Genomic DNA, 25748 nt, shown 5'->3' on the forward strand with positions numbered 1-25748 from the left:
ACACTTTCTACACCAGATAAATATCAGCACATATATTATCATTATATATATCTATATAGATACATATAGATATATGCATTTTACATATATTTTTCCTCTCAGGTTTATATACATGAACGTATGTACAGCGTGTATTTACAGGGTCACTGAACCTGAAGCACTTGAAACAAGGTTAAGAGGGAGAACCATGTGAACCTAAAGGCAGTGTAGTCATCCGTCCATTATATCACACTGTAACGGCACGCGGGGCAATCCCAATCCACTCGCCACGGACAACAACAACAGCGACAGCGACAACAACCAAATACACTCGCACAAAATAAAACACTGCCACTTTAAAAGGCCCTCGATCCGAAGCAGTTGGATCATATTGACTTGTCATGCAAACACATATTGGTGCTTTGTTTTTGTTTTTTTTGTTCCTTAACTGACAGAATGCAAGCTCTGAAACTTGAAATTACAGTAACATTCTTCTCATACTGTGCTGGTATAAAGTGAGTTAAAGTGAATTTTTACCAGTTTGAAAAAAGAGATGCGGTTGTTGTCGAGGGAAAGAGGGTCATTCGAAAAAATAAATAAATAAATCAAACGGCATCGAATGTTTCGCCTGTCATGCCAAAGCTGTCGGGCTCAGCATGTTCCTAATGTGCAGCAAAGCTTGAATACCCTGTGAGCAATGTAACCAGATTACTCTCTTATACTCTGTCTCTCTGTTTTCACCCTGAGGATGGGCATTGTTCCTAACCACGTCAGGCTCTGAGTTTCCCTAACTAAAAAGTTATACAACTCATGAATATCATATTGCAATTTGATTGCATGTTCTAAGAAGGCAAAAAAATAAATAAAAAAGAAAGAAAAAAAAATGCAGGAAAAGTACAGAAAATTCAGACCACTGCATCAAACAACAAATACAAAGCAAAATAATGAACTTAAAAAAAAAAAAATCCTTTTAAATATAATACTCATCTATAATCCAGTCTTTCCACCGAAAGGCAACTGTTCGTCCACTATGGCATTTTGGTGTTTGTTTTTTTTATTTGTGTGTAGTCACAATTATGTACTAGCGAGCAGCTGTGAGAGATGAGTTTCTTTGCAGCCAGTAGCAGATGTAAGGGAGGGTTTGAGCTCTGGTTTCAGGTGGGCATTGGTGAGGCCAATTGGTGTTTCCATCAGGCCTTGGCGGCGACAGTTAAAAGTATGTACAGCCATAGCGGTGCTGGTAAGCTGTGATGTCTTATGGTCATAGAGTGGTGCTCTGGGGCTCCTCGTCAGGCACAGTGTCTCCCTCTGGAGAGTCTGTCACTGCCAGAGACCTCCTGTAGGGGGCACCGCTGAACTCATCGATGAGGCTGTCCAGATTGACATTGATGGAGGGGATTTCATAATTGAAGATATCTAATGGTGAGCATGGCAGGACAGGTGAGTGTGATGAGCAGAAGAGTGGAAATGGTGATGGTGAGCAAGAAGAGGAGGAGGAGGAGGAGGGAAAGAGGGCATATGGCGATGATAATGAGGTGCAAAAACGGAAGAGAGCAGAAATAATATTAATCGTTTTGAGTCTGAACTCATGGTAAGTGGCATATGACATCAGCGCTGATTGAAAAAAAATAAATCAGTAGATTACATGTGTTTCACATTCTACACAGGGATGTTTTCAATGTGTTGTTAGTCACACCCCAACGTTGGCGACTATGTCACAGCTTTTTGTGTCTTTTGAGACAGCGACAGATATTTTGTCAGATAAAAATACAAAAACAGGTCAAAGATTACTGCACACGGACACATTACTGTACAACAACGGCCAGGTAAACCAACACAGAGGCAACAAGATGTGTGTGGAACTCTGTGGCGGGGGGAGAGGGAAATGGGACCGAGACACCAAGTGGGCTTGAAGTAACAATGGAGCTCTCATGAGGACTGGACATTTCCTTTTTAAATATAGACATATTTCTACTGTGCTGCTGCGTTTACTGAAAGCAGCAGGACCAAGCAGAGACTGATGACTACTCCTGTGTAGGAATGAGATGGAGCGTGGCAGTGTAGTAAGAAGGAGCAGAAGTTATAAGAAGCGATGAACCTGCCCAAGGAGGTGGGGTTACCTGTGCCCCCCTCCCCCCAATACTGGTGGCAGGAGCGTTAGAAGGGGATGTCTGTTGGTAAAAGGCTAGGAATGTGGGGGACGAAAGGAGAGGGACTTCAAGATGGACCTTTGGAAGCGACGGCGTCTGCAATGTGAGTGCAGTGTGGTGCACTCTGGGAAGTCCTTAGGCCATGCACTGGTTGTACCACAGTACCATGCACGGAGTGACTAATAACAACCTGCTAACAGGGAATAACTTAAACGTTGTCATTGCAAGCTGCAAGTACTTGAGTATGTTTAAGACAGGCTGCAGGAGACCCCAGAGGCAGCCACAGCACAAGGCCAGGCAGTGAGATGGAGTGCATGGGGTGGGGGCGGTCTGGCTTACCCTAAAAGTCCCCCTCACACTTAGCCCACACTGAATCACTGGCCTCACACAGCTGCAAGGTACACAATAGTAGCAGGGGAACAAGAAAATGATAAATATAACAAAAGTGACAGAATGATTGGTATAGATATTGACAGCACACCTCATCATCAGAACATCATCCGGTGGATATACTGTGGGGTTCGTGTGGCTAGGTTTCCACGCCTGCTACGCAATAACAGAGACTCGGCTAGTGTGAACTGTGCAAGCCTCTGACCTACCTCTGCTGAGTGAGGGTCTGGGTAACACAGATAAACAGAGAGCACATGATGAATCTAATGGCAACGTCCATACAAGCAGGACAAGCTATGCTTCTCTGATGTTTCCACACATTACCCAGAAACATCATCACATAACACAAGCAATGAATACCATCGGTCAGGGGGTTCTGCTCACTGCAGTTGCACAAAAATGCTAATATTTACACTGTAGCATTGTCAGGCATCTGTGTCTAAAAGGCAACTTTTTTATATCTGTCATATCTACAGTGACAAGTCCTACAGAGTCCTACACTCGTCCACCGTCTCCATTGGATAGAGCCACAGCAAGTCTAAGAGAGGGACGCTGCAGCTCCACCTGTGGTGGCGGCGGCGGCGGGGGTGTTGTTATCAAGGGCTGATGTTTACCTGTAGACATGCTCTCCCCAGGAGACAGTCCATCCAGGAGGCCCTGCTCCAGGGGCTGGGGGACTGGGGCCATGGCCGGGCCAGTAAACCCAGGAGGGGCTGTGGGTGGCTGAGGAGGGGGCAGACTAGGTCTCTGCCTGGGCTTAGGGGTTGGTCGAGACTTGGTGAGTGTTCCGCTCAGGGAGGGAGGGGACGAGAGGGAGTGGGGCGCCCCAAATGGGGTCTGCCCAGGGGAGGGTGGGGGCACTTGCCCTGGAGGGCAGGCCAGTCCATAAGGGGAGGGAGTGCTAGGAGGTGTGGGAGACAGGCTGACCGGTGACGGCTGACCTGTGGACTGGTCGGACATCCCACCAGACTGGCAATACGGGACCTTGGGAGGCACAGGGGCCAACTTCTTGGAACCTGGAAACACAACACACATTATATTAGCGTCTCATGTTCAAAATGTAAACGTGAACGCAAGTGAGTCCACACAAGCTCTGGCTGAGAGGGCTGCTGACCTTTGCGCAGGGTGTGTGGACTGTGCTCTGTGGAGTGGGGGGACTGGCTGCTGCTCTGAGGACTGCTGCTGCAGCTGGGGGGGACAGTTGGACCTGCCACCTGGATGGCTTTGTGTCCAATTACAGGGGAAAGCTCTTTACTCTTCAATGAACTGAAAAAGACAGACAGACATTAGTGCGCCAGTAAAATCAGACACAGTTTATCTTGAGAGCACATTCACATTCTGAACTGTCCTCATGCCCAGAGGTTCTCAATTATATTGCTCAGCCAAAGACTCCTTAGAGGGGGGGAAAAAAAAAGATTGTATTTCAGATTAGAAAATGAAAATGTGTCACATAATTTTGTGGATGAATTAGGAAACTGCTCACAAACTTCCTGGCAGTGTGCCACGGATACCCAGGAGTCCCAGACCCCCATTTTGAGAACCACTGTTCATGAACATAACCTCAGTGCTACCACCACCATCACCACCATCAACATCATCTTCACCAGTATCATCACTGAGTGTGCCACCATTTTGACTCTAAAAAAAAAAATAAAAAAAAATGTATGCAAGCGCAAAAGTCGAAAGTCCCCTGAAGTTGTAAATGTTCCTGCACAGAGAATCCTGAGCACGTTATCTTACTTGATAATGAAAATGCCACCAAATACCCAGGGACAGAGAACATCAGTGTAGCTTTTCTAACTTTCATTCATTTATTTACAGATGCTGCCAGACAAACTGATTAACATTGCACCACCATTATGATTCAAAGGTATCACACAGGTATTATAGAATAAACATTAGAATGAAATCATCCACGTGTGTTTTCAGTCAATTAGAAAAGATGACAGCTGCTCTGTAGTTTGAGATATGTACATGAAAACAAGTATCCTCTTCTCAGAAGCCTTGGGATCGGAAACCAGAGCTCAGATAGGATCTGAACTGATAACAAAAACGCTTGAGAATGTGTTCCAGCATTAGCAAACGGGTGTAAATGTTCACAAAAGAAGTGGGATCAACTAATGCTTTTTGAACAGAAGCTCTTAAATCAACTTCCTTCAGCAGACTTAGCTTTAAAATAGAGCAGAGAGACAGCATGTGACAATATATACATCTAAACCTACTTTATGTAGACAACCAGTGCTTCATCAGGAACCTAATTCATCCTCTGAAAACAATATCATTCTAAACTATTATTTAATACAAACTATGATTCAGTTTAACGCTCTGAATTAACGGCATTAACTGTCTTTGTCTTCACTTCAGAGATGCTACGATTATAATATAAAATCACATTGATGGGAATTGATGGGATTTGAGATCAGATATTTTCTTTTTATTTAAAATCACAAACATTGTATGCTGACATTCTGTAGTCTCTCCACGCGCCGTATGGATATCCTTAATTAACGTCTGCAGCGGAAAAGCAAATAACGCAACTCAGCCCCTGAAGTGTCGCCCACGACAAGAATCCATACTTCAGTGTATTTGTTACATTTAAGATTACGCAACGTCTAATTAACTGCGATCTCCTGCAGTCAGTTTGAGCTGCGTGCCTCCGAATAAAGAATGAGGAAATCATGGCGCTCGCAAATAACCAGAAGGAACAATATGCAATGAGCTTGTCCTGAGTGTTGACAAAGATTTGCTGTAATGATTCACGCTGTCCTGTGTGGTTGTCACAGCAAAGATGCGTGGAACCTGCCAATATCTCTCTAAACAATATCTCTTATTTAACTGCAAAAAAAAGGCGCTACATTCAAATCCTTTAAAATAGTTGATCCCCCCCCCCAAAAAAGGTGAGGTTTCTTCAGTTGGTTAGTAAAAAAAAAACAAAAAAATAACTGCAGACTGTAGAATAAATACATTCATATGCTATTTAATAGCAGTATGTAGCAATGTTCATGTATTTATCATCTACTCAATACCAGCATCAAACCGAGCGCTTTATAAGCCGGTAACATCCTCAGTTGCTAGGCAACCCCAAGAGAGGCATCCCTGGACAACCTGAATGTTACAGCATCTGAGATGTGTAATTTGAAGGGGGAGGACAAAAAAAGCAAAAAGAAAATTATGAGCCAGCGAGCTGGAGGAGAGGAGAGACACAGCTGCCACTCTGTGATGTATCCACTGGTGGCCATGGGTGTGTTGTATTTACCTAGTCAGCCTGGGGGGTCCTCTCTCTCTGGCACATGGACAGGCAGCCCACGGCGGGGGTGCAGACGAAGGGAGGCTAGGGGGGTTGCCGAGGGACTGGTCGTGGCGGGTTAGTACCAAGGGGGTTTTGATGTAGAGTGGAGAGGCGTTAAGGTCTGGTGGGGGGGCATGCGACAAGTCACCAGGCGGACTGTGCTTGGGGAAGTGCAGACAGCTGGGTTTGGGGTTCGAATTGATGTCAAGTGACGAGGAGGACGAGGAGGAGGAAGAGGAAGGGGGCGGGGCAGGGGGAGTAAAGCCAGACCAGCGCATTGGGGGTGGGGGTGAGGCGGGGGGCTGGGACTCTGGACCCGGTGCCACAGGGCGAGCGCAGGGTGGGGGTTTGGGATAGAAGAGGTGGGGCAAAGTGTGGCATGAAGAAGTGGGGTAAGGGGGGGGTGGCCGGTCCTCCCCCGGGGGTGGATGGGTATGAGAGGTGTCCGGCCGATTGGGCGACACGTTGTCTGAGCTGTAGATATTAAGAGAATAGACAGCACAAAAGAAACAGCTCTAGTGATTGAACAGGGAGACGCATCAAAGTGATATATAGGATAAGCTGTTTTGATGATTAGGGTGTTAGTGTGTTAAGTGGTCCGTAGCCCAAAAAAAAGGAAAAAAAAGAAAGAAGAGAAATTAAAGGATTGCATTTTAGGGCGGGTGGTGGGCACTGAGCTTAGCACATAGTCAGCTTAGTGCAAATACAAAGACAAGCACAAAGAAAGAGCAAAGAAAAATGAAAGTTTATTGCCAAAGGAAAAATAATTAAGTGTCTCCAACTCCCTCTGTGATCACCTTGTGTCTGCACACTGCATGGAGCTGTGCTTGGTCTGCAGCTTACAATATTATCAAGGTCTCAACTGCTGCATATGGAAAACCCCCGTCTGCACTAATCCTGTAAGGCTTGTTTGCATTTGCAGGTCCTGCAGTCCGTCCAGGGTGAGTGAAACAGACACAAAACCACAGCCACAGTAGAAGAGTGGACACCAAGTCAGACTAAAAGATAGATTATCTCCCCGCCGCCACACGGGCACAGCCGGCTACCATGAGGTGAGTATCCGTGTGTTTAACTGTGATAATCATAAATACCAAACAAAAAAAAAGGAAAAAAAAAGAAGATGAAATCAGTGTCAACAGAAAAGCAAATCAGAGAAAAGCAGAGAAAGCCAAGCCACAACAATGGGATACTGGAAATATTGGCATGCTTGCAGCTTAGTCCAATGTACAGAAACAACACGTCCACATCGTATCTCCACTAAAACATTGCAGAGTCAGGGTCAAAGAATTATCCTGCCGAAAATGTAACCCACAGTGAGACCTCCCTAACAAAGACGATAAATGTAGAGAGAGTGGTAAAAATGAATAATAAAAAATGAAACAATAAAACAAACAGAATGAAACGTGAAGGTGTCGACAGAAACGTGTACCAAAATAAATATGTGTGGCAAATGAATGAGAGTATGATTAGCACAGCCAAAGATCTCAATCACAGAGCTGAGAAGCTGATGGTGGCGACGATGGCGATGACAGTAAAAAAAAAAATGAAAAAGGATGCGTGAGGAAGGAAGGAAGGGTACAGTTTTCTCCACGGTGAACTCACCAAAACCTTTCTGCGGGTGGTGGTGTCGCAGAAGGGGAGGTGACGAGCTCTCCGGGCTGTTCTGGGATGAGTGTGTCTGCGGGAGAACTGGGGCCTTGCATGCCTGGAGGGGTGGAGGAGGTCTTGCGCGCCAGGGTGGACGAACCCTTTCGAGACACCCAGGAGGTGTCCATGACGCGGACACCCATACTGCGGGCAAATAAGGAGACAGAGTCATACATGATGTTAATAACAGCTCGTGATTTACACATGGCTCAAAAAGTAAAGGATGGATTTTAACGATGAGGAAGAAATAGAAAGTCAGACTTTGGTGGTCTGGCTCATGACGAGCGATGATGAGTGCACACACAACTCTACTCTCACTCATTCATCTCCTACCACTTTATTCTCCACATGAGGGTCGCGGGGGACGCTGGTGCCAATCCCAGCTGACACCCTGGACAGGTCGCCAGTCCATGACAGGGCCAAATAGAGACCAACAACCATTCACTCTCACACTATGGTCAATTTAGAGTGTCCTATTTGCCTAATCCTCAAATCTGCATGTTTTTGGACAGTGGGAGGAAACCGCAGAAAACAATACACGGAGAAAACATGCAAATTCAAAGCAGAAAGGTCTGCAGTGAGTAAACGTGTGTGATTTTGTTTTTTTGGTTCACACAAAACGGTGTGTGACAGTGTTTGTATGCTGCACCCTTCATCTGAAAAACTGCCTCTGTCTGACTGAGAGAGCATTTGTGTGCAAACAGCAGCAGGGCAGGGGCGGGGTCCGGGACGAGAGGCATTTACCCCGTCAACCTGCTCAACGACTGGGTTTTTCCAGGCAGTACAAATCGGTCAAATACTCCGACCTGTTTGCAGTCATCTCGCTTTACGAGCTGACATAGCTTGACATGAACCACATCACTTCCTGTGTGCAGCTGGGGAACAATATCTAAACTGATATACTGATACTATACTGATATAGTGAGAAACACAGAGAGAGTAATGTGGAGTTGTTCAGTGAAGCACTACAGTTAATATATAGACATAAAATAACCGTTAATACTATCGGTCACAAAAATAACTGAACTCTTTTTTAACTCTTTACCCAAGTTTGTTCTAGTACACACAGCACTGATAAACATTGGTGTCTGCATGTTATTTACCAATAGGCCAAAGGTGAATATGGGTTCATACGATGCAGATGATAAATCAGTGCATTTCTCATAATGATATGAGGTGAGCTGGGGAAGCAAGGAAAGAAGTGGGGAAAAAGATACGGTACCTTTGAATCTTCCTAATGCTGCTTTAGTAGGAAAGAAGAGAAGCAAAAAAGGATATGAGGTCAGAAGAAATGCATGAGATGGCTCACAACACCACACTTAAACATCATCACTTTTTTTAATTAAACCTATTTGGTTTGAGCAGATGCTACTGAGCTGCTTGTTACTCCAAACAGATAACAGGTATTTTCTATCATTCCACACTGTTGGCAGCTGAGATACCCATGGTATACTATTATGGTCTTTGTTTCTTAATTAAAATGGGGGGGGGGGCCTTGGTTCTAATTCTACTTGTGATTTTCCACCGGCTGGATGGATGAATGACTCAGGCCAGGCAATGTGCTAGCCAGACAGCAAGGGCGGAGCTTAGTGTGGGAGGATGGTAAGATAACACTGGAAGAAATATTTCTTGAGGAAAAAAAAAGAAAAAAAAAAAGAGGTAACCAGCAGCCCTCTGACAGAGACCTGTTGCCATAGCGACGATGCCACTCAATATATGGACTAAGAATCATCTTTCTCCTCCCTTGATGAACCCTTATCACGGTCGTATCTGCTGACGTTTACAAGAAGTTCCCCACCTCTGAGGCCAACAGAGGTTTTTCTGATTCACAGAAGCAAAAACCTTTGGAGCACAGGACGTGTAAATTACGCCGCCATGGTAATGGATGTTTTATCTAAATTTTAAGAACTCCATATCAGATGCGTGAGAGGAGGCGTGGGTGGAGCGAGAGAGAGAGAGAGAAAGACAGAGAACGTGTGAGAGAGAGAGAGCGGTGGGCAGCAGAAGGACACGCTTTGGCACCATACCCATCCTTCTTGTAAAATTCCAGCATCATGTTGTCGGTGGCGACACTCAGTGGGCGTCGGCTCTGGTCGTGCGGCTGCTTGCGGTCGGATTGGTCCATGTCCGGCGAGGGCATGGAACTGTAGTTGGAGTTGTGGTTGGTGTGGATCGGGCTGCCGTAGCTGCCCGTCAAGTTGAACTCGATCTCTGGAGGAAGAGCAAACATGGCATCAGCATGCAGTCACAGCACTGTGTGTGTGAATGAATTAGTATTCAGTTCAATTCAATTTAATTTAATTCAGTTTCGTTGCATGTTTTCCTTCCTTATAGTAGGGAATTGCTACAAATAGAGCAATACAATTATGCCATATTATTAATTATAGTGAATGACAGGACACATTGTTCAAAGACACACACGAGCTGACACTCTCATTCATTTGTATTGTGTGGTGCTTCAATCACATCCTCCGCACTCATGAGCACTTTATTACTGTGTACACTGCATTTTGCTGTCTCACTGTGTATATGTACGGTGTATTCTAGTTATGGTATTACAAGGAATTGTCATTATTCGTGTAGGGCAGAGCAAAAAGGATGCAATAATCGCAATAAACACACGACTTCTTCTCCCTTAAATTAAAGTAATACTACGGTTGCAGCAAGGTTTGGGCCGACGCGCTAAACAACAATCATTTACAGACACTTCAAAATAAATGTAACCTTTTATTAACGAAAAAAAAAAAAGACTAAGTCATAATATCGTGCATAACCTCTATATATAATTAAAAAATAGCAGTCAACAAAAAATACGGTGTCCCAGATCACCTCCACTCTCTCTCTCACTATACCAGATAAACAGGTGATTCCCTTAATTTAACATCTCATGATTCATGGCTCTGACAACGGTGATAAAAAAGTAAATGATATTTAAAACTCAAAATACCAATCAGACTGAAATCATGAAAAGTCTTTCATCTTCAATTGTTGGACGTTTATATGGTGCTCAATATTACACACATATTATAGTATGTGACGCCCACCTCCAGGGAAGAACCAGTCCGCATGCTGGATGATGGGCTCGATGATTCCAACAATCTGCAGGGACACGGTGGTCATCATCTCTGTCATGTTCCTGACATGAAAGAGAAAGAAATGAGGTCGTTCACTAAGTTTTTCTATAACTTGACAAATAAATTGTTAGAAAGAATACGTACGATTCAGTGTGCGTCCAGAGCAGGTTAGGGCCGAGCACGATCGCCATGTTGCCGGGAGTCATCTTGTTTGCGTCTTGATAGTCACTCAGCTTGGCTAAGAATTTGACTAGATATCTGTGGGATTTCAATGAAATGATTGCACCTTAAAATGTTTTTTTTACCCTTTACATACACTCGTCCTGCTGGCCTAGCAGAGCTGGTCATTTGTCGTAATTTGTGCGCAGGAAAATAAACTGCAGTAGCAGTTCACACCAGATATGCCAGCGTCTAATTCAATTTGCCATCTGCACATAATGGATACCACAACAACTGTTAATTACTTGAAAATGGGAAAAGCATTATCACTGTAGAAACAAGATCTATATATATATATTATATTTTTTGCCTATTGCTCCTGATGTGAATCTGCGTTTCATACCTGCTGCGGATGTTCTCTTTTCTGACCTGTAGGTGGTGCAGTTTGAACTGATGCGGTTGTAAATTGTTGCTTGATATTTTTTTTTTTTACAAAGGATGAGACAGAAAATTCAACAGAGGATTCAACTGACCGGAAGTTGTTCAGGTTGTCTGTGGGGAGTTTCTCACACGCCGCCATTAATGCCTGGAGTCTCTTGTCTATATCTTGAATGCTGCAGAGAGAAAAAGAGAAAACAAAACATTGCCCCACTTTCTAATAAATGTGCCTCTGTATGAAGACTTTTGGACAATTCTTTCTCTCGCTGACCAGTGGTATAATTCAAGAAAATACTTAGAATAGAAAAACAGCATCTCACTTGGAGGCCTGAATCCATTCATCATAAAGTTCAGTGGTCATCAGGGGCTCGGGGAGCTCGCGGAGGTATGATTTCAAAGCCCCTGTGGATGAAAAAATAGGGACAGTTTTGTTTGTGAGTGTGTGTGTGTGTGTGTGAGACCAGGCCGTGGATTGCCACAGCCCTACAGCAGGCCCTGTGCAGCCAGTGCAGCTGTCAGATTAAGATCGCTCAACACAGATTTCATGCTAATGTGTGAACTGAACAGCAGTACCAGAGCAGAGAGCCGTCAGGAAAACAGCATGAGGTCTGAGGTGAAAAAGAGTTTAATCAGTGCTCGCCTGCAGAATTAGGTCCAAAATGAATACAAAAAAAACACACTTTTTTTTACTTCACAGAACCCACAACAGTTGTTGAGTAAAAAACATTTCCTTTTACATATGTAGTTTTTTTTTCTGACTTCAAGTGACAAAATAGGGGTTGTTGTTATGGAAATGGGCTTTGAACAAAGCCTGCGTGTGGGTGTAGTTCACCTGCGATGGCGTGTGGGTCAGAGGAGTACTCTTGCACATCCAGAACTCCACAATCCAGGGAGGCTTTCAGCTTCTTCAGCTTGGAGGCTGATGGAGCCACTCTGAAGAGGCCCTGCAGCCCACACACAGGAACCACATTAGCATGTGTAATTAGCAGCTCCAACATGACATGTGCATCAACGCTTTACTTATGTCTGCAGGTTTCAAGTGCATTAACTACATAACATAAACGCAATGTTGCAATAAATGATGGTCCACCTTTTCTTTTTTTAAAGCACACCAGCAGATTTTATTTGTGTATTCAGTCACAACAGACCATTATCAAGATGATTAATGTCCTCAATACCACAGCATTTATACTTTTCATTACAATCGCACAGACTGTGCTGTATTTTGCTGCAGTCCGTCCTCTCTCTCTCTCCTCAATATAATATATATATATATATATATATATATACACATATATATACTTCTGCACTTCTGTTTTACTCTCCTTTAATTACCTTCTTTTAACTTTTATAGTCTGTTGTGAGTTTTCTATCTGAAATTGTCTTGTCTCCATAACTATTTGTACTATTTGTGTTGTTCTTGCTAGTCAAGACCAGGACTCCCTGGAAGAAGGGACCTTCCTGGCTAAATAAAGGATAAATTAAGAAGAAAAAAGAAAAAAAAAGAAGATGAAATATCACCCTCTCTTTTGATTTGTTGCTGACACAGTATTATCATGGCAAGGGCAAGGCTTAATTGTGGGACCTTGACACACAAAATACGTTGACATGCATTCATTTCAATTTAAATGTGTGTACGCCTGCATGTATGCATATGTGTGATGTTTGTTTTTCTGCATGGAGTTTGCACGTTCTCCCCGTGTGTGTGTGTGTGTGTGTGTGGGGGGGGGGTATTCTCTGGGTCCAACAGTCCAAGTGTGTAGGTGTGAATGTGAGAGAATCTCTCCGTGCTGGTGACCTGTCCAGGGTGTTTAACCTGTGTCAGCTGGGATTGGCTCCAGTGACAAACAACCCTCATGTGGAGGATAAAGCAGTAGACGGATGGATGGATGGATGGATGGATGATGGATGAAAGTGTCTATTTCAGGGTGTGTGTGTGTTGTCCCCTACCTCCTCTTGCATGCCACACTCCAGCAGCATGGTGACACAGGCTTCGATGGGAAAGGCGATCTCTCTGCCACTAATGTTCAGGTGTTCCTCCAAAGACTTGCCAAATGATGGCTTCTCGACCCACGCCTCTGCAACACAAAGCAGCAGCTCAAGTCTCTCATACGCGCAAACAAACCAAGCCCTGAGTTCGGTTCAGAGCGTGTAAATCACCCACATCTGAAATATGAAAGCGAGTAATTATAGGCTGATGGGATTGTTCTGTGACAAGTCAGGGTTTTAATCCCTTTTCTTCTCGCCGTTTTTATTGCTTGAAGCGCAAGAAGTGGAGCAGATACACACACACGAACACACAGCATGACTCACCTTGGTGAGCTTTAATCTGGGGCAGGACACTGTGAAGAATCTCTAATGACTTCCTGTGATATTCTGCCTGTGTTTCTATCAGCTGCAGAGGGAGAAAGCAGATATTATAACAAACAATCCATGACCAAGTGTGTATCATACAATCCAATATAATGCAAGCAAAATAAGATGTTAGATACAGCACAGAAATGAAGTATTTGATGTGTTTTCTTACTTTCCTACACATTATAATGACGATATAATATACTTACTGTCTGGAAATAATTTGCATAGTCGATTTCTTTGGCCACAAAATTGTACATATCTGCAGACAACTGATCCTGAAACAGAAAGCAGACCAAAGGCAACCTTTACAAAATGACTTCACCGACGTCTGACATGAGTCTGATCCATGCAGGGAGGGATTACAAATCAAATGGCGAACAAAAGAAGTGGAGGAGGGAAAAGTATACTGAAGTCCCTCTGATTGGTGACTCACCCTACAAATCTCCATCCGATTGGCCGCCTCTTCCATCTCCTCTCTGAGGGACTCGGACTTGGCGCCAGGCTGCAGAGTGCTTGGGTGACTGGATGACTTGGACGACTGCTGATATCTACGTGGACCAAAGAAATGTCACGGTTACTGCACAAACGCCTTTATTTTGAGCTTTTATCTTTAATTAAAAGATGCATGGAGCGTCAACAGGAGCGCGTTCGTCACCTTGTCCGTGCAGAGTCCATGTCCAAGACAAGTTTAGCTAGGTGCTTCCTCTGTTTCTGGATGTTGGGAATGTCCACCTACAGAAGACAATAAAGTGGAGGACAGCGGTCAGCTCCGAGCAGTTAAGTGCAGCCAGTGTCATTTTCTGTTAATAACAGAGGAAATTAACAAAAAGTGAGTGTGGCTCTGGAATCAGGAAGGTGTTTAATTGGTGCATTAGGTAAGCGCACCTCAGCAAGCACATACAGCGGCTCCACCACATCTCTCTCTATCTGGAACTCAAACTGGATGAGCTCCTGAGCCAACTTCTCCTCTGTCTCCCCGCACAGCTTCAGCATCTTCCTGTTTGGGTGACAGCCAAACACAGTCACAGACGCCACCAAACACAATTAAAACGCAGACAAGGGTAATGAGGAATCATAAGTATTCAGAAGTCAACTGTGTGCACGTGTATAGTAAGTGCTGGGAATGTGTGAGCGCTGGCGCGTTACCTGTACTGCGACTTACCCCAAGAGAGAGTCGTCTCCCAACACTGTAGCCCCCTCTACCAAACATTGTGCCAGGATCGTGAGTGGTAGTTTTTTCTATCAGAGAAAAAGATCATATTAATAGAGTTTGTGTAGAAAAAAAAACATTGCAGCACATCACACCGTCCCAGTTTGTTTTAGGTTAGTCATGGCGCACTGGTGACTCTTGTCTGTGATTGGACAGTAGTTCCGTGGAAGTGTATGGGCGCAAAGCTCTATTTTTCTGCTTTCTGTTATCCATCTATTCATCTTCTACCAATTTATCTCAGCTAACATAGGGCGAAAGGCGGGGTCACACCCTGAACAGGTCGCCAGTCCATAGTTTTTACCATATGGTAATGAGAAGTACACATGCCAAATCCTGTCGGCGATGACAGAAGGGTTAAAATGCCTACCCTTTTCAGCAGAATGCCCAATCATTATTACATTTGCTATGCAACGTTTACTGCATATACTTACAGAAGGCGACTTGACAGACCTCTTCTCCACATCAGTCCCCTGCTGACCCTGCAGGCAGGCAGTGAGCTTCTTGTGAGTGCTGTGTGTCACCTGCTTGACCAGATCCAGACGCTTCTCCACCTGGAGGAACACACACACACACACACACATATATGAAGAATGAAGAATGAAGATATTCCTCGACTCAAGGGAAACTGAGGTTGGGAAGCACATGTTAGCATTTGTTTCAACGCTAATCAATACGTGTCAGAACAAAGTGTATGTTGTATTTGGATATGTATGTTGGTCCCCCAAAGTTAGCATTCATAAGACACTACCCTAAGTTTAGGGTTGGAGTGACTTATGGTGGAAATATATCATCATATGTGTGACATTTACTTGACTCAACAAAAATAGGCAGACAAAATTAATGGTTCCAGCCCAGACTCTAATTGCAGTAAATACTGCAATTAGAGTCTGTGAGATGATCGATGGGATAGGAAGACATGAAGGTTTTACTAATTCCAAAGCTGTTCGATTAGTTTTTTTTGCTTATGCCTCTCTGCAGTATTTTAGTACCCGAGTACCTCTGAATGCTTTTCAAACCATCGACTGCACACACACACACACAGATGTAACCAGAAATAAATTGCAAGCCCCAAATTCATGGTGTAACACAGCCATTACCATCATCACATCATTATCACACAGCATGAAAAACAACACAGTGTTAACAGACCATCATTTAATAAAGCACCTGGTCCAGAGCGGGTTTCCCCCCTTCTTCCACATCCACACACATACAACACACAGAGTTTATTTTTAAAGAAAATCTCACCTGTAGAAGATCCTCACTCAACACCTCTGTTTTTTCTGCCCTGTAAAAAAAAAAAAAAAAAGACAGTGAGAAACTGTTGAAGAATACAGAAAAGGAGAAGACAGAAATATTTAAACTGCAACTTTGGGTAAAATGGTCAAATACTGAAGTATTGATATAGTCTGAATATAAAATGAAAATGTGTTCTGTTATTCTCATGTCCATTAAGATTATTTTCTCATTTTGTTGTTTAATGACATCGGTGACAACAGTAGTAGGTGTAGAACACGCAAAGTAATTACATCTCACATAATAAAACACTATTTATTAGTTTATAATAAGCTGTTGGTTTGTATTTCCCAGTGTGACTCAAGGAAGGACAGTCTCTTGTTGTGTCTCTGCCAAAATGTCTCTCAGTTGTAAAATAAGGACACAGCTGTTTTGCAGTGGAACATCATAAGTAGGTGGACCACATCCATGCTTCCGTCTCTGTGTGGAGCATGTGGTTGTCTTGCTTGGGATCTTGGACAATACATGGGCACTCGTTTGCTGTAAACCCGCTGGAGTTATCTAACCCAGGCATGAGTGAAACAAGGAGGGCAACGCCGAGCAAAGGCCACAGATTTAAATATGCCGTTCCCCACAGAGGAGCATCACATCCCACTGTGAATCCAGCAGACTGTGTGCTTCTGCAGTCTGCAGGAAAAGGGCAGAGCTGCACTGCCGACGCAACAGATAAAGCCACTCATGCGGAGCAGCGATTGAGCCACAAGCTACGTTGTAAGAATATCGTGTATAATTGAGAGTTTGGGTTGTTTTCAGAAATCCTTTCAGCATACATTACAGTAGACGTACGTAAAAGAACAATCCAGGACCTATCAGGAGACTCTAATCAGAGCATGGACTTCCTGCTTAGAAAAATGGCTGTCTGACAGAGGACTCTGACCTGCGGACCCCCGGCGACCACCCAGTGCCGTGCATATGCTTTCATCACTTCCTCTTCCTGTCTGCACAAACTCTTCCTGCTATTGTGCCCCAACTGTGCCAACCCAATCACAAAATAATAGCTTTTTTTTTGGTATCATTTATTTAAAAACAGCATCTGAACATAATCTCTTCATTGACAATGTGAACAGGAAGGACCTTTGTTTGTGCTCCATTATTCACCCACTGGACACAAATACATCAGCAGCACATTAACTAAAATGGTATTTTCATGTGCAAACGCTCTTTTCAAGTCTCCTCAACAATAGGATAGCGCGTTGTCCGGTGCGTTGTCCGGTGCCACCATGTTAAGATAATCCAGAGTATATGAAGTATAGTCTGTTCAGCATCAACATGCAGTTGTGTGAACATATTCCATACATTGTTGTCAACAGCAGAGAGCTGCAGCTTTAATCGTGAGCATGGAGCCATGGGAACTGGGTCAAAACATGTACCAATGGATCTAATCAGAGCCAGCCTCCTGAAAAAATGCTCTGCCCACTGAGCAATGAGGAAAATACAGGAAATGTATGTCTGTGTGTGTGTGTGTGTAAATGTCTTTATTAGGCTGTGAGGACAGATTTCAGTTCAAAACCATTGGTATGAGGACATTTTGATTATGTGAGGACATTTTAGAAGGTCCAAAAGGAGGTTAAGACTTGGTTTCAGGGTGAGGCATGTAGGTTTGGGTAAGAAGCTAGGAAACACATTATGTCTATGAATGTCCTCATAACTGCAGAAAGAGTGTGTGTGTGTTGTGCAGCACATCCCTCAGAGACACATGCAGAGAGAGAGTATAATAGTGAGGTAAGATTGAGTCAATCTGGCATGATTTTTAAGGGTAAAGTATGACTGCAGAAGGCTGTTGACTAAATAACAAAGTGGGACAAAAATAACACAGGCAGGGCCCGGAAGTTTGGCGCAGGTTTGCTGCAACACTCCAACAGACTCCAAAAAAATTCTAACACTCCATGTTCTATAAAAAGACCTCACAGGCAAGATTTTCACATGTATGAGTGTGTAGCCCGGAGGTCTGCAATGCAGCTGTGAGCTCATCGTTGCTTCTCTGGCCTCAGACTGGCTAGGCCGGGGTATCCATTCAAGAGAACCCGTAAAAGTATGTATTGGCTTTTGATCCACATGGAACAAGCGTTAAGGGAGTCTGGAATTGCAATTATTTTGGGAAAAGGGTCCCAGATTGAAAAAAATCTCAAAAAAGCCAACTAATAATTTAATAACACAGTGGATAACGTCTAAAATTATCAGCCTGCAAATCAAACAGACCAAAGCCTATCTTCAAAGGCAGAAAACGGTCTCGTTCCTTGTGCTTGCTTGTTTCAGACAGTGGTATTTCCTCTGAGTAAAACAATATTCCACATCATCAGACAGTGAGGACACTGACACACGCTGGAAAACCGCAGTTACTGGAGTAGCTTTGTCTTATAGGATGTGATTTAAACAAAAAAAAACAACCTGAAGGAAATTCTGGAGGTGAGCAGAGAGCGATCAGAGCAAATGTAACGCAAAGAGACTCCTGGAAAGGAGAGAAAACACGAGGGGGAGATTTGGCAGCCGTGTGGGTGGTGTGTTCATGGAGGAGGAAGAGGACTTTGCCAGATTGATGCCAACCATCTGTCACTTCACAGGCACTCCTTTACCTGGAGCTGCCGATGACTCAATGCATACAGGCGCATAAAAAATGCATCAAGAGCTTTCAAACACGAAATCATTTCAAAATCCTGCTTCACAGATGCAAATGTACACAATGCAAACATGTAAAAATGATGATGTGTGGAAATAAGAGCCTTAATCTTAATCTGCGTTTGTGTATTTGCCGTGGGCCAAAGAGAAATGTACATTCACTGAGCACATTTTCCAAGAGATCCTAGACATCCTAAGTGACTGTAAATCAAATGTGCACCAAATGCCCAGCTGACCAGTTCAGCTGCACATTCCATTCAAATAATGTCTCTCAAGATATGTTAATGTTGGACAGCTGGATGTTCCCCCCTGTAGCACTGTGCACGGCTTATAAAAGCATGAATAATCCATGTCGACAAAATTAAAATATGAAGAAAATAACATCCGAAGTCTCGAACACACTGCCTTGGTTAGTTAGCCAACTGTGTGCTGCAAAACTTCACGTCTACAGGTCTATCTGAGATCTGTTTGAGTGGCCATGCTCTGGTTTGCTCACAGTCTGGATTTCAAAAGCACTTACACTGAGGCCTGGAGGAGCTGAGCTACATGCTATGTCCTGCACTGCTAGCGGAGGGTAGTGGAGCAGAATGGTGGCCCTGGGCCTCAGAAGGGCTCTGCACAGCCTAGAGCACTGGCATGAGATCCAGAGTCAACCACACACCCATACAGTACATACTGTATGCACACACACAGAAAACACAGTAGTGTCCGCGTTAAAGACGCTTTTTTTGGAATATTTCTCGACTGATTTTGATGCTTGTCCTTTTATTCCACAGAGCTTTGCAGCGAAAGCAGGGGAACTCTGTTTCCTCCCAAATGAAAAGACAGAGGGCTGATGGGATACGCTAAAACAGAAAAACACACTTATCGTACTTGTCCAGCAAACTAGGTCACAGTTCTGTTAAGTATGCAAGAATAACTGTGGGAGGAGTGTACACACACACACACACTCCACACAAAACATGCACATCACATGTTCCGAAAGGGAGTGAATACTGTAAGAGAGAAAGACAGAGCCTGTAGCATTCAGCAAGAAACACAAGCAGCATCTCTCTAATAACTTTATTTATCGTGCATAATCTCGATAAGAGACATTCTGCGCTGAGACTTAACTGTACATTTTACATTTTACTGTCCGAGAAACACAAACACACTGCACCCTAACGGCATGAAATGTCAAGTGAAGAGCCGTCAGCCAGGAATGATTATTAGGACGGTACAGTGTTCTATTTACATTCAGGCCAAAACGCGTTCTTAAACCATCATTTAGTATTAATGCAGTCCTTTTTTCTCTCTCTGTACCATTTTTGATTTTTTATCTAGTGGGTTGTCAAAGTCAAATGAATGTGATCTAACAGCTTAGACCAAGTTAGGGTTTTCAGGCAAAACTAATTTCCTATAATTCCAATATGAAAAAACTCTAGTTGTAAACAAAACAAGAAATTGTTATTAGTGGAATCAGTGCTTCCTGTTTTGAGCTTATTGGCATTCCTGAATGGGAGGAAGTGGGCATGCTGATAGGGAGTGACCTGCCTCCTGACGAGAATGTAGTTATTTCTAACAACAAGGCCACGTTTACTCACCCCTACCTTCCTTCATTCTTCTTCTTTCTTTTTTTTTTTTAATTTGTTTATTACTCAAAATTCTGCAGCAGATAATTGTGCATACTGTAGCGAGACCTTGGGCTGTACTCCACAAAATTCCCTGAGTACCTTTAGAAGCAGCGTGCAGAGCACTGTGACAGGTGAAACTGCTTTTTAAATGTTCGTACAGCAATACATTTTATACTAGTCATCATAACAGTGAAGATATGGCCACAGGACACAATTTATATTTCTTCAAGTGGAAACATCAATCAATATGAGTCAATATGAAATATTACATGTCAGCTGCTACAAAAGCTTTACGTTTTATATTAAAAGCTCTTAAGGCCACATCTTTTTATCTGTTGCAGCATCTTCTATGTGCTGTATTTCAGTCAGGCCCCGGGGTCACTTCCTGTTTGGAGTTGAGACTATGTGCAACACACTGAGTTGACGCGGAAAACCCATGACACATCGTCGCCGAGACTGAACCCACTGATACTATGTATCAGCCAATCAGAGCTAAAAACAGAATCAAAGGAAAGCCCTGAAGTGTTGAGTTTACACACTGCATGTGTGAAGTTTTAGTGGACCACCAGTATACAGGCTCTTTGAGAGGTTAGACTTTCGAGGGGAATCAGCGACACGGAAAGAGAGAAATGGCGCTTCTGTCTCATATTACATCATCTGTCTTTTGATGGCCAGAATGACAAAGACTCGTTTTGACGAACGCTATACCCTGCTGTCTCTGCGAGGCACTGATGGGGTTACGGCGGGGTTATCAACACGGACCTTTGATACTGAAAGGCATGATGCAAAAACCGCAACAGCTTGAGTAAAGCTGCACACATCCAGAGCACAAGTAGGCCTGTGTCTGATTGTTGATGACTAGCAGCTCTTGCCATTGTGTTATCTGTTGTGAGTGTACTTTTCCAGCCAGAAACTACACAACGAGAAGATCAGTGTTCTGGGCTCTGTTTCGGTTTTAGCTTCATCTGCCAAGCAAGGAAATCAGGACAATAAAGTGTAGGAGGAGGAGGAGGAGGAGGAGGAGGATGGAGGAGGAGACAGGAGATGCTACACTGGCATGCAACAGGGTTGCCTCCTACATCTCGTGTTAACTGTCAGCGACCATATGTTCTTTGGGTCCAGCACACACTGTTACCAAGAGGTGCACATGTGCTAATGCTCTGCAGGATGTAAAAGCGGCCAAGGACAGTTGTTTTTCTTTTTATGCGAGCAAGACTCTTTTTTACAAGCTTCATATGACGATATGATATGATCTCATACATGATCTCTTCTTTCCTGGCCCCTTCGTTGGTCTCGAATCAAACCTCTCACATAAAGCTTTAGTAAGCAGGATTGTAAGAAGTATAGTTGTGTAATGAGTCTCATCCCCAGGTCGGTTATATTTTGGGATTATCACTTTCTCCCCTGACCTCTTCCCACAAGATGAGCTCAGGCGATCTGTCCATCTCTGAACCATCTTCACTGTGTTTATTGAACTATTATCTTTCTTTTTTTCTATTTTACTTTATTAATCCCTTGGGAAATTATTTATCTACATTTAACCCATCCTCTACTAGGAACCTTCCTAGAATTAGGAGCAGAGGGCAGGTTGGGTACCATGCTCAGGGGTACACCAGCCATTTGACCTGGTGGGGACAAGCCAAGTTCTCTTTCCACTTGGCCATGGCTGTTCCATTTTCCAGAATAACAACAATTCAGCCAAAGTGATGAGTACTTGCAGCCAATAGAAGCACTCTCCTCTCTAAACTAACATGTGATTGGGCAACAGGCACAGTCCAGATTACCCTAAGGCTGAAAACCGAGCCGAGATGAGGTGCTGAAGTCTACTTCTCCCTCAGTTCACTTGATTTACATTATGCTGAAAGGCTTTAATTGACTTCCTGCTCCATCATACCATACATATGTCTAATAAAATACATGTAAAAGAAGGATAATGATACCAAAATTCTCTAAAAGTCTGTGTAAGGCATGCTCACAAGCTCATCACTAACACGTGCACTGTTCCATATTTCACTGTGAGAAGGTGGAGAAAGAGAAACCTGGGAAGAGAAAGAGACGACGTGGAAAAGACAAAGCACCACTTAACTGCCGGCTCACAAATGGCTGCCATTTTATAATAACTGCATTGTGAGGTGGGTGATGAGTTAAAGCCTATCCTAAAGGCATGAGGAGACAGAATGCTATGATCATACACTTACAGGTTGGCGACGCCGAGGTTGTAAGGAGGTTAGGGTGAGAAACATTGGTTCCTTATTAGTAAGTGTTAAAATGAAAATGTGTTAAAATGAAAATGTGTCACATGACCGTCACTCGCTGTAGTGCATAACATAGACAAGCGTGGACTCTTTTACCAGGCCACCTTAGACCTAGATAGGGTAGTGAGCCTGGAATAGAAAAGTGGGTCAAAAGAAATGGAGGGTGGGAGCTGGCTGACAAAAAAATGTATATGTCTCTGGCTTGTTCAGTGAGTATGAGGGCACTGACATTCACAATGCCGCTTTTAGACAAAATGCAAATTAAAGTGGGGTTCACTGTGTTTGAAAAACACTGAGGCCTCAGCCACTGTCACCCATTTCTGTCACCTCCTACGGCTGTGATACACTGTTGTCTCCTCTCCTGTACCACAACACATTTTAACGCTATAGAGTATGCATGGCCGCACATCTTCCAGCATGAAGTGTCTCGCTCCACTGAGGCGATTGGTCGAGCCGGCGATCACATGACACGGATCTCACCCAGGCGGCAGCAGCAGCAGCAGCAGCAGCAGAAGCTGCAGCCTCGGAGAGCCACAGAGATGCTGACACAGCACACCTGGTCACCAGCCCCCCACTGAAAGAAGACCTTCAGTCTCCATCACATATAAGACACATACTAAATACTGCCAGTGCAGAGAGACTCTTTGGTTTCTAAATGAAGACCCACTCTTGCTAATACACACACTGTGTTATTGCCGAGGTAATTTCTACCTACTTCCACAGGGTTTGTTGTGTTGGTATAAATATGTTGTACCAGGGGTTGGTCAGCACTGCTAACAGCTCCACAGAGGTCCAGGAAGGTCAAACGCACAAACCAACGGTAAGAGTAACGGTAATCCACTCCCTACACGACCAAAGCTGGAGTCAGCAGAATAGTAAATCTGAGGGTTAGGACATGCTGTCATAAGACATCAGAACCTTTAATGGTTAAGTGTTTACTGGACACATACTGACTCCTATTTGACTCCTTAAATCTAACAATGGATTAGAGGATTACAGTCTATTATACACAGCAAACAACAGACTCCTTAAGATTAAAAAAAAAAGACCAAGAAGTGTAAGCTTTAATACTAATAAAGTTCTTATCCATAAGCTTCATGTCATCTTCCTTTATCACCTCTGCAACGTTGTGGCTGCATTTGACTGTCTGTGAGCAACATAACTCCAAAGTAAAGGGACAGAAATGGATACAAGTTTTCTGGGAATGTAGGTTATGGCCTACATGGGAGAAATTATTAAATTAAGGTGGTGATACAGATCCAGTGCACTGACACTGGGAGGCTGGGCATCATTGCTCTGTGAGCGCTTACGCTCATCATTTAATTCAGCTATATCTGGTCAAAGATGTAATCTATCAAAATCAACTTTACACAGCCACTGTTTGGTCCTGCTCAAGGTCACTACAGGGTCAAACCAGATACTTTTTTTTGCAATTGATCCAGAACTCAAAACGTGTGCGTGTGAGCAGTAGGAGCCATTAGTCAGGGGCAACACTGTACTGGGAGAATAGTGTTGCTCATTATGGCTCAGTGGTGCCGGTGGACCACCTCAGCAGGCGGCCGCTCTAATACAGACAGCAGCACAAAACAGCAGAATGTGGGAAGAACACAACAGTCATAACATGTAAGACTGTATCTAAACAAGAAACAAAATATGACCCTCTTTGCTCACAAGAAGACCCACAACCTGTTTGCCCACACACACATTTCAGAACAGAATCACACCCACACACACACACACACACACTCCTCTGACTCACAAGGAAATTATCATAAAAAGAGTGGAGCTGGAAGAAAACCAAGGGGCTACGTGACAGTGATGACACAATCACCCCTTCTGGGTGCACGCCACTCACACAATAATATATACCCATGCAGGACTCCTGGACCCTTATCCCCCAGCTGCTGGGCAGAGAACATCCTCTGGCACAGCACTGCCTACTCAGGCTCAGGAGGTGAGTGAGTGAACTAGGTGGAGGGAAGAGTGATAAACCCTGAGAAAAGAGCCTCAAAACATCTATTTTGAAAAGGCAGTTGCAGTACCAGCCAAGCACGCGACAGAAAAACATCTTCTTATTCAGTTTATTGTTATGTTAGTGATGATGCGTGTATGTTACTTGATAAGAAGACAATTATTCAAAGAAAAAGTAGATGCCAGATGCGGAATACGACCTTCAGGACCACGCAGTGGAGATAACCCACGCCTATGGAGGTGCTTCCCTCCTCCTCACAGCTGATATTACTGCGTAATGAAAACATTGCGCCTTTTCTCCCCATTTTTCTTCACGTCTCAGCGCACACCGCATCCGCCTGCATCACGCTCACCTACGGCAGGTTCAGTGGCAAGAGGCACATTTTGGTCATCACACTCCACTGTGGGATTTCTTTCCCACTGTGCACTGGCGGTGCCTTAAAAGAAGAGGTGTGCGTGTGCGTATGTGTGGCGCGAGAGATGGAGAGTGATTGTCTGTATACAATGTATTTCCGTGGGCAGGTTATAATGGAGCAATGCGCCTACACGCTGCCTATGCGGTAGCTTCTTCCAAATATTACGCATAGAAGCACTAAAGGCGTTTTTGATTAGCCTACTTTATATTCCTCTGAATGTATCCGACTTCACTGACCCTTTTCTTTTCTACTCGTGCATTTACTGTAATAACATATAATATAAATAACCAATGCATGCATATTAATGATATCCAATTGGGGCCAAACAAGGGGTTTCTCTTCCCTTTTGCCCCGGCGAGGGATCGTGCACGGAAGAGGGTTCGCTTACCTTCCCACCGTTTGGTTGGCGAGCTGTCGCATCCGATTGAATTGCTTCTTCATCTTGTATTTTCTGCGTTAACACCTACAGGGGGGAATATTCCGCATTATTTCTCTCAATATAACGGTCCGTGCTGCACAGCGGCGCAAAACCGAATCCAGACTGGCATGTTTTCCTTCCCTCATCGCAAGCAGCCAACGCCAAAAACTTACACTGCGATTTCAATGAGTTTGAGTATTTTTTTTAAATGGATTTCTTTTCCTTTTTTTTTTGTTCATCTACAGTCGCCCCATTGCCTGCGCAAGGATGCTAGACACATTCACCGCGGGCTCCCACTCACAGGCAGGGAGCGACAGCAGCGACGAGCACCCTCGCGGCTGCGCAGCAATGCAATCTGGGAAATGTAGTCGACCAAGGCTGGCCTTCAATAAAGAATTCAGTGTTTTTTTCTTCCCAGAGGATTGATGGTCGTGATCAGACACTCTTGGACAATATTCAATGTCGTATA

General features: G+C 43.9%; 1 protein-coding gene across 8 annotated transcripts; it reads right to left on the reverse strand.

The window, feature by feature from the left end:
* On the reverse strand, positions 1-25607 carry arhgap44a (Rho GTPase activating protein 44a). Of its 8 annotated transcripts, XM_058653754.1 has the most exons (23): positions 25250-25606; positions 15943-15982; positions 15126-15245; positions 14647-14723; positions 14370-14481; positions 14140-14216; positions 13918-14032; positions 13691-13759; positions 13440-13521; positions 13077-13204; positions 11959-12070; positions 11447-11528; positions 11222-11302; positions 10674-10787; positions 10500-10591; positions 9483-9666; positions 8678-8698; positions 7411-7599; positions 5776-6282; positions 3634-3785; positions 3134-3535; positions 2469-2520; positions 1306-1395 (listed from the first exon to the last, which is right to left on the reverse strand). In XM_058653754.1, exons 1-22 carry the CDS (start codon positions 25300-25302, stop codon positions 2513-2515), a joined length of 2817 nt encoding a protein of 938 aa, XP_058509737.1. In that variant the 5' UTR covers positions 25303-25606; the 3' UTR covers positions 1306-1395; positions 2469-2512. The 8 variants fall into 8 exon arrangements, 7 of the variants coding, with proteins under 7 accessions (XP_058509735.1, XP_058509734.1, XP_058509738.1 ...); XM_058653752.1 differs by lacking the exon at positions 2469-2520 and having other exon boundaries at positions 1-1395; positions 8678-8695; XM_058653751.1 differs by lacking the exon at positions 2469-2520 and having other exon boundaries at positions 1-1395.
* Positions 25608-25748: the final 141 nt, after the last annotated feature.

Source organism: Solea solea, chromosome 16 (assembly GCF_958295425.1).
Source record: "Solea solea chromosome 16, fSolSol10.1, whole genome shotgun sequence".
Taxonomy (NCBI): Eukaryota; Metazoa; Chordata; class Actinopteri; order Pleuronectiformes; family Soleidae; genus Solea; species Solea solea.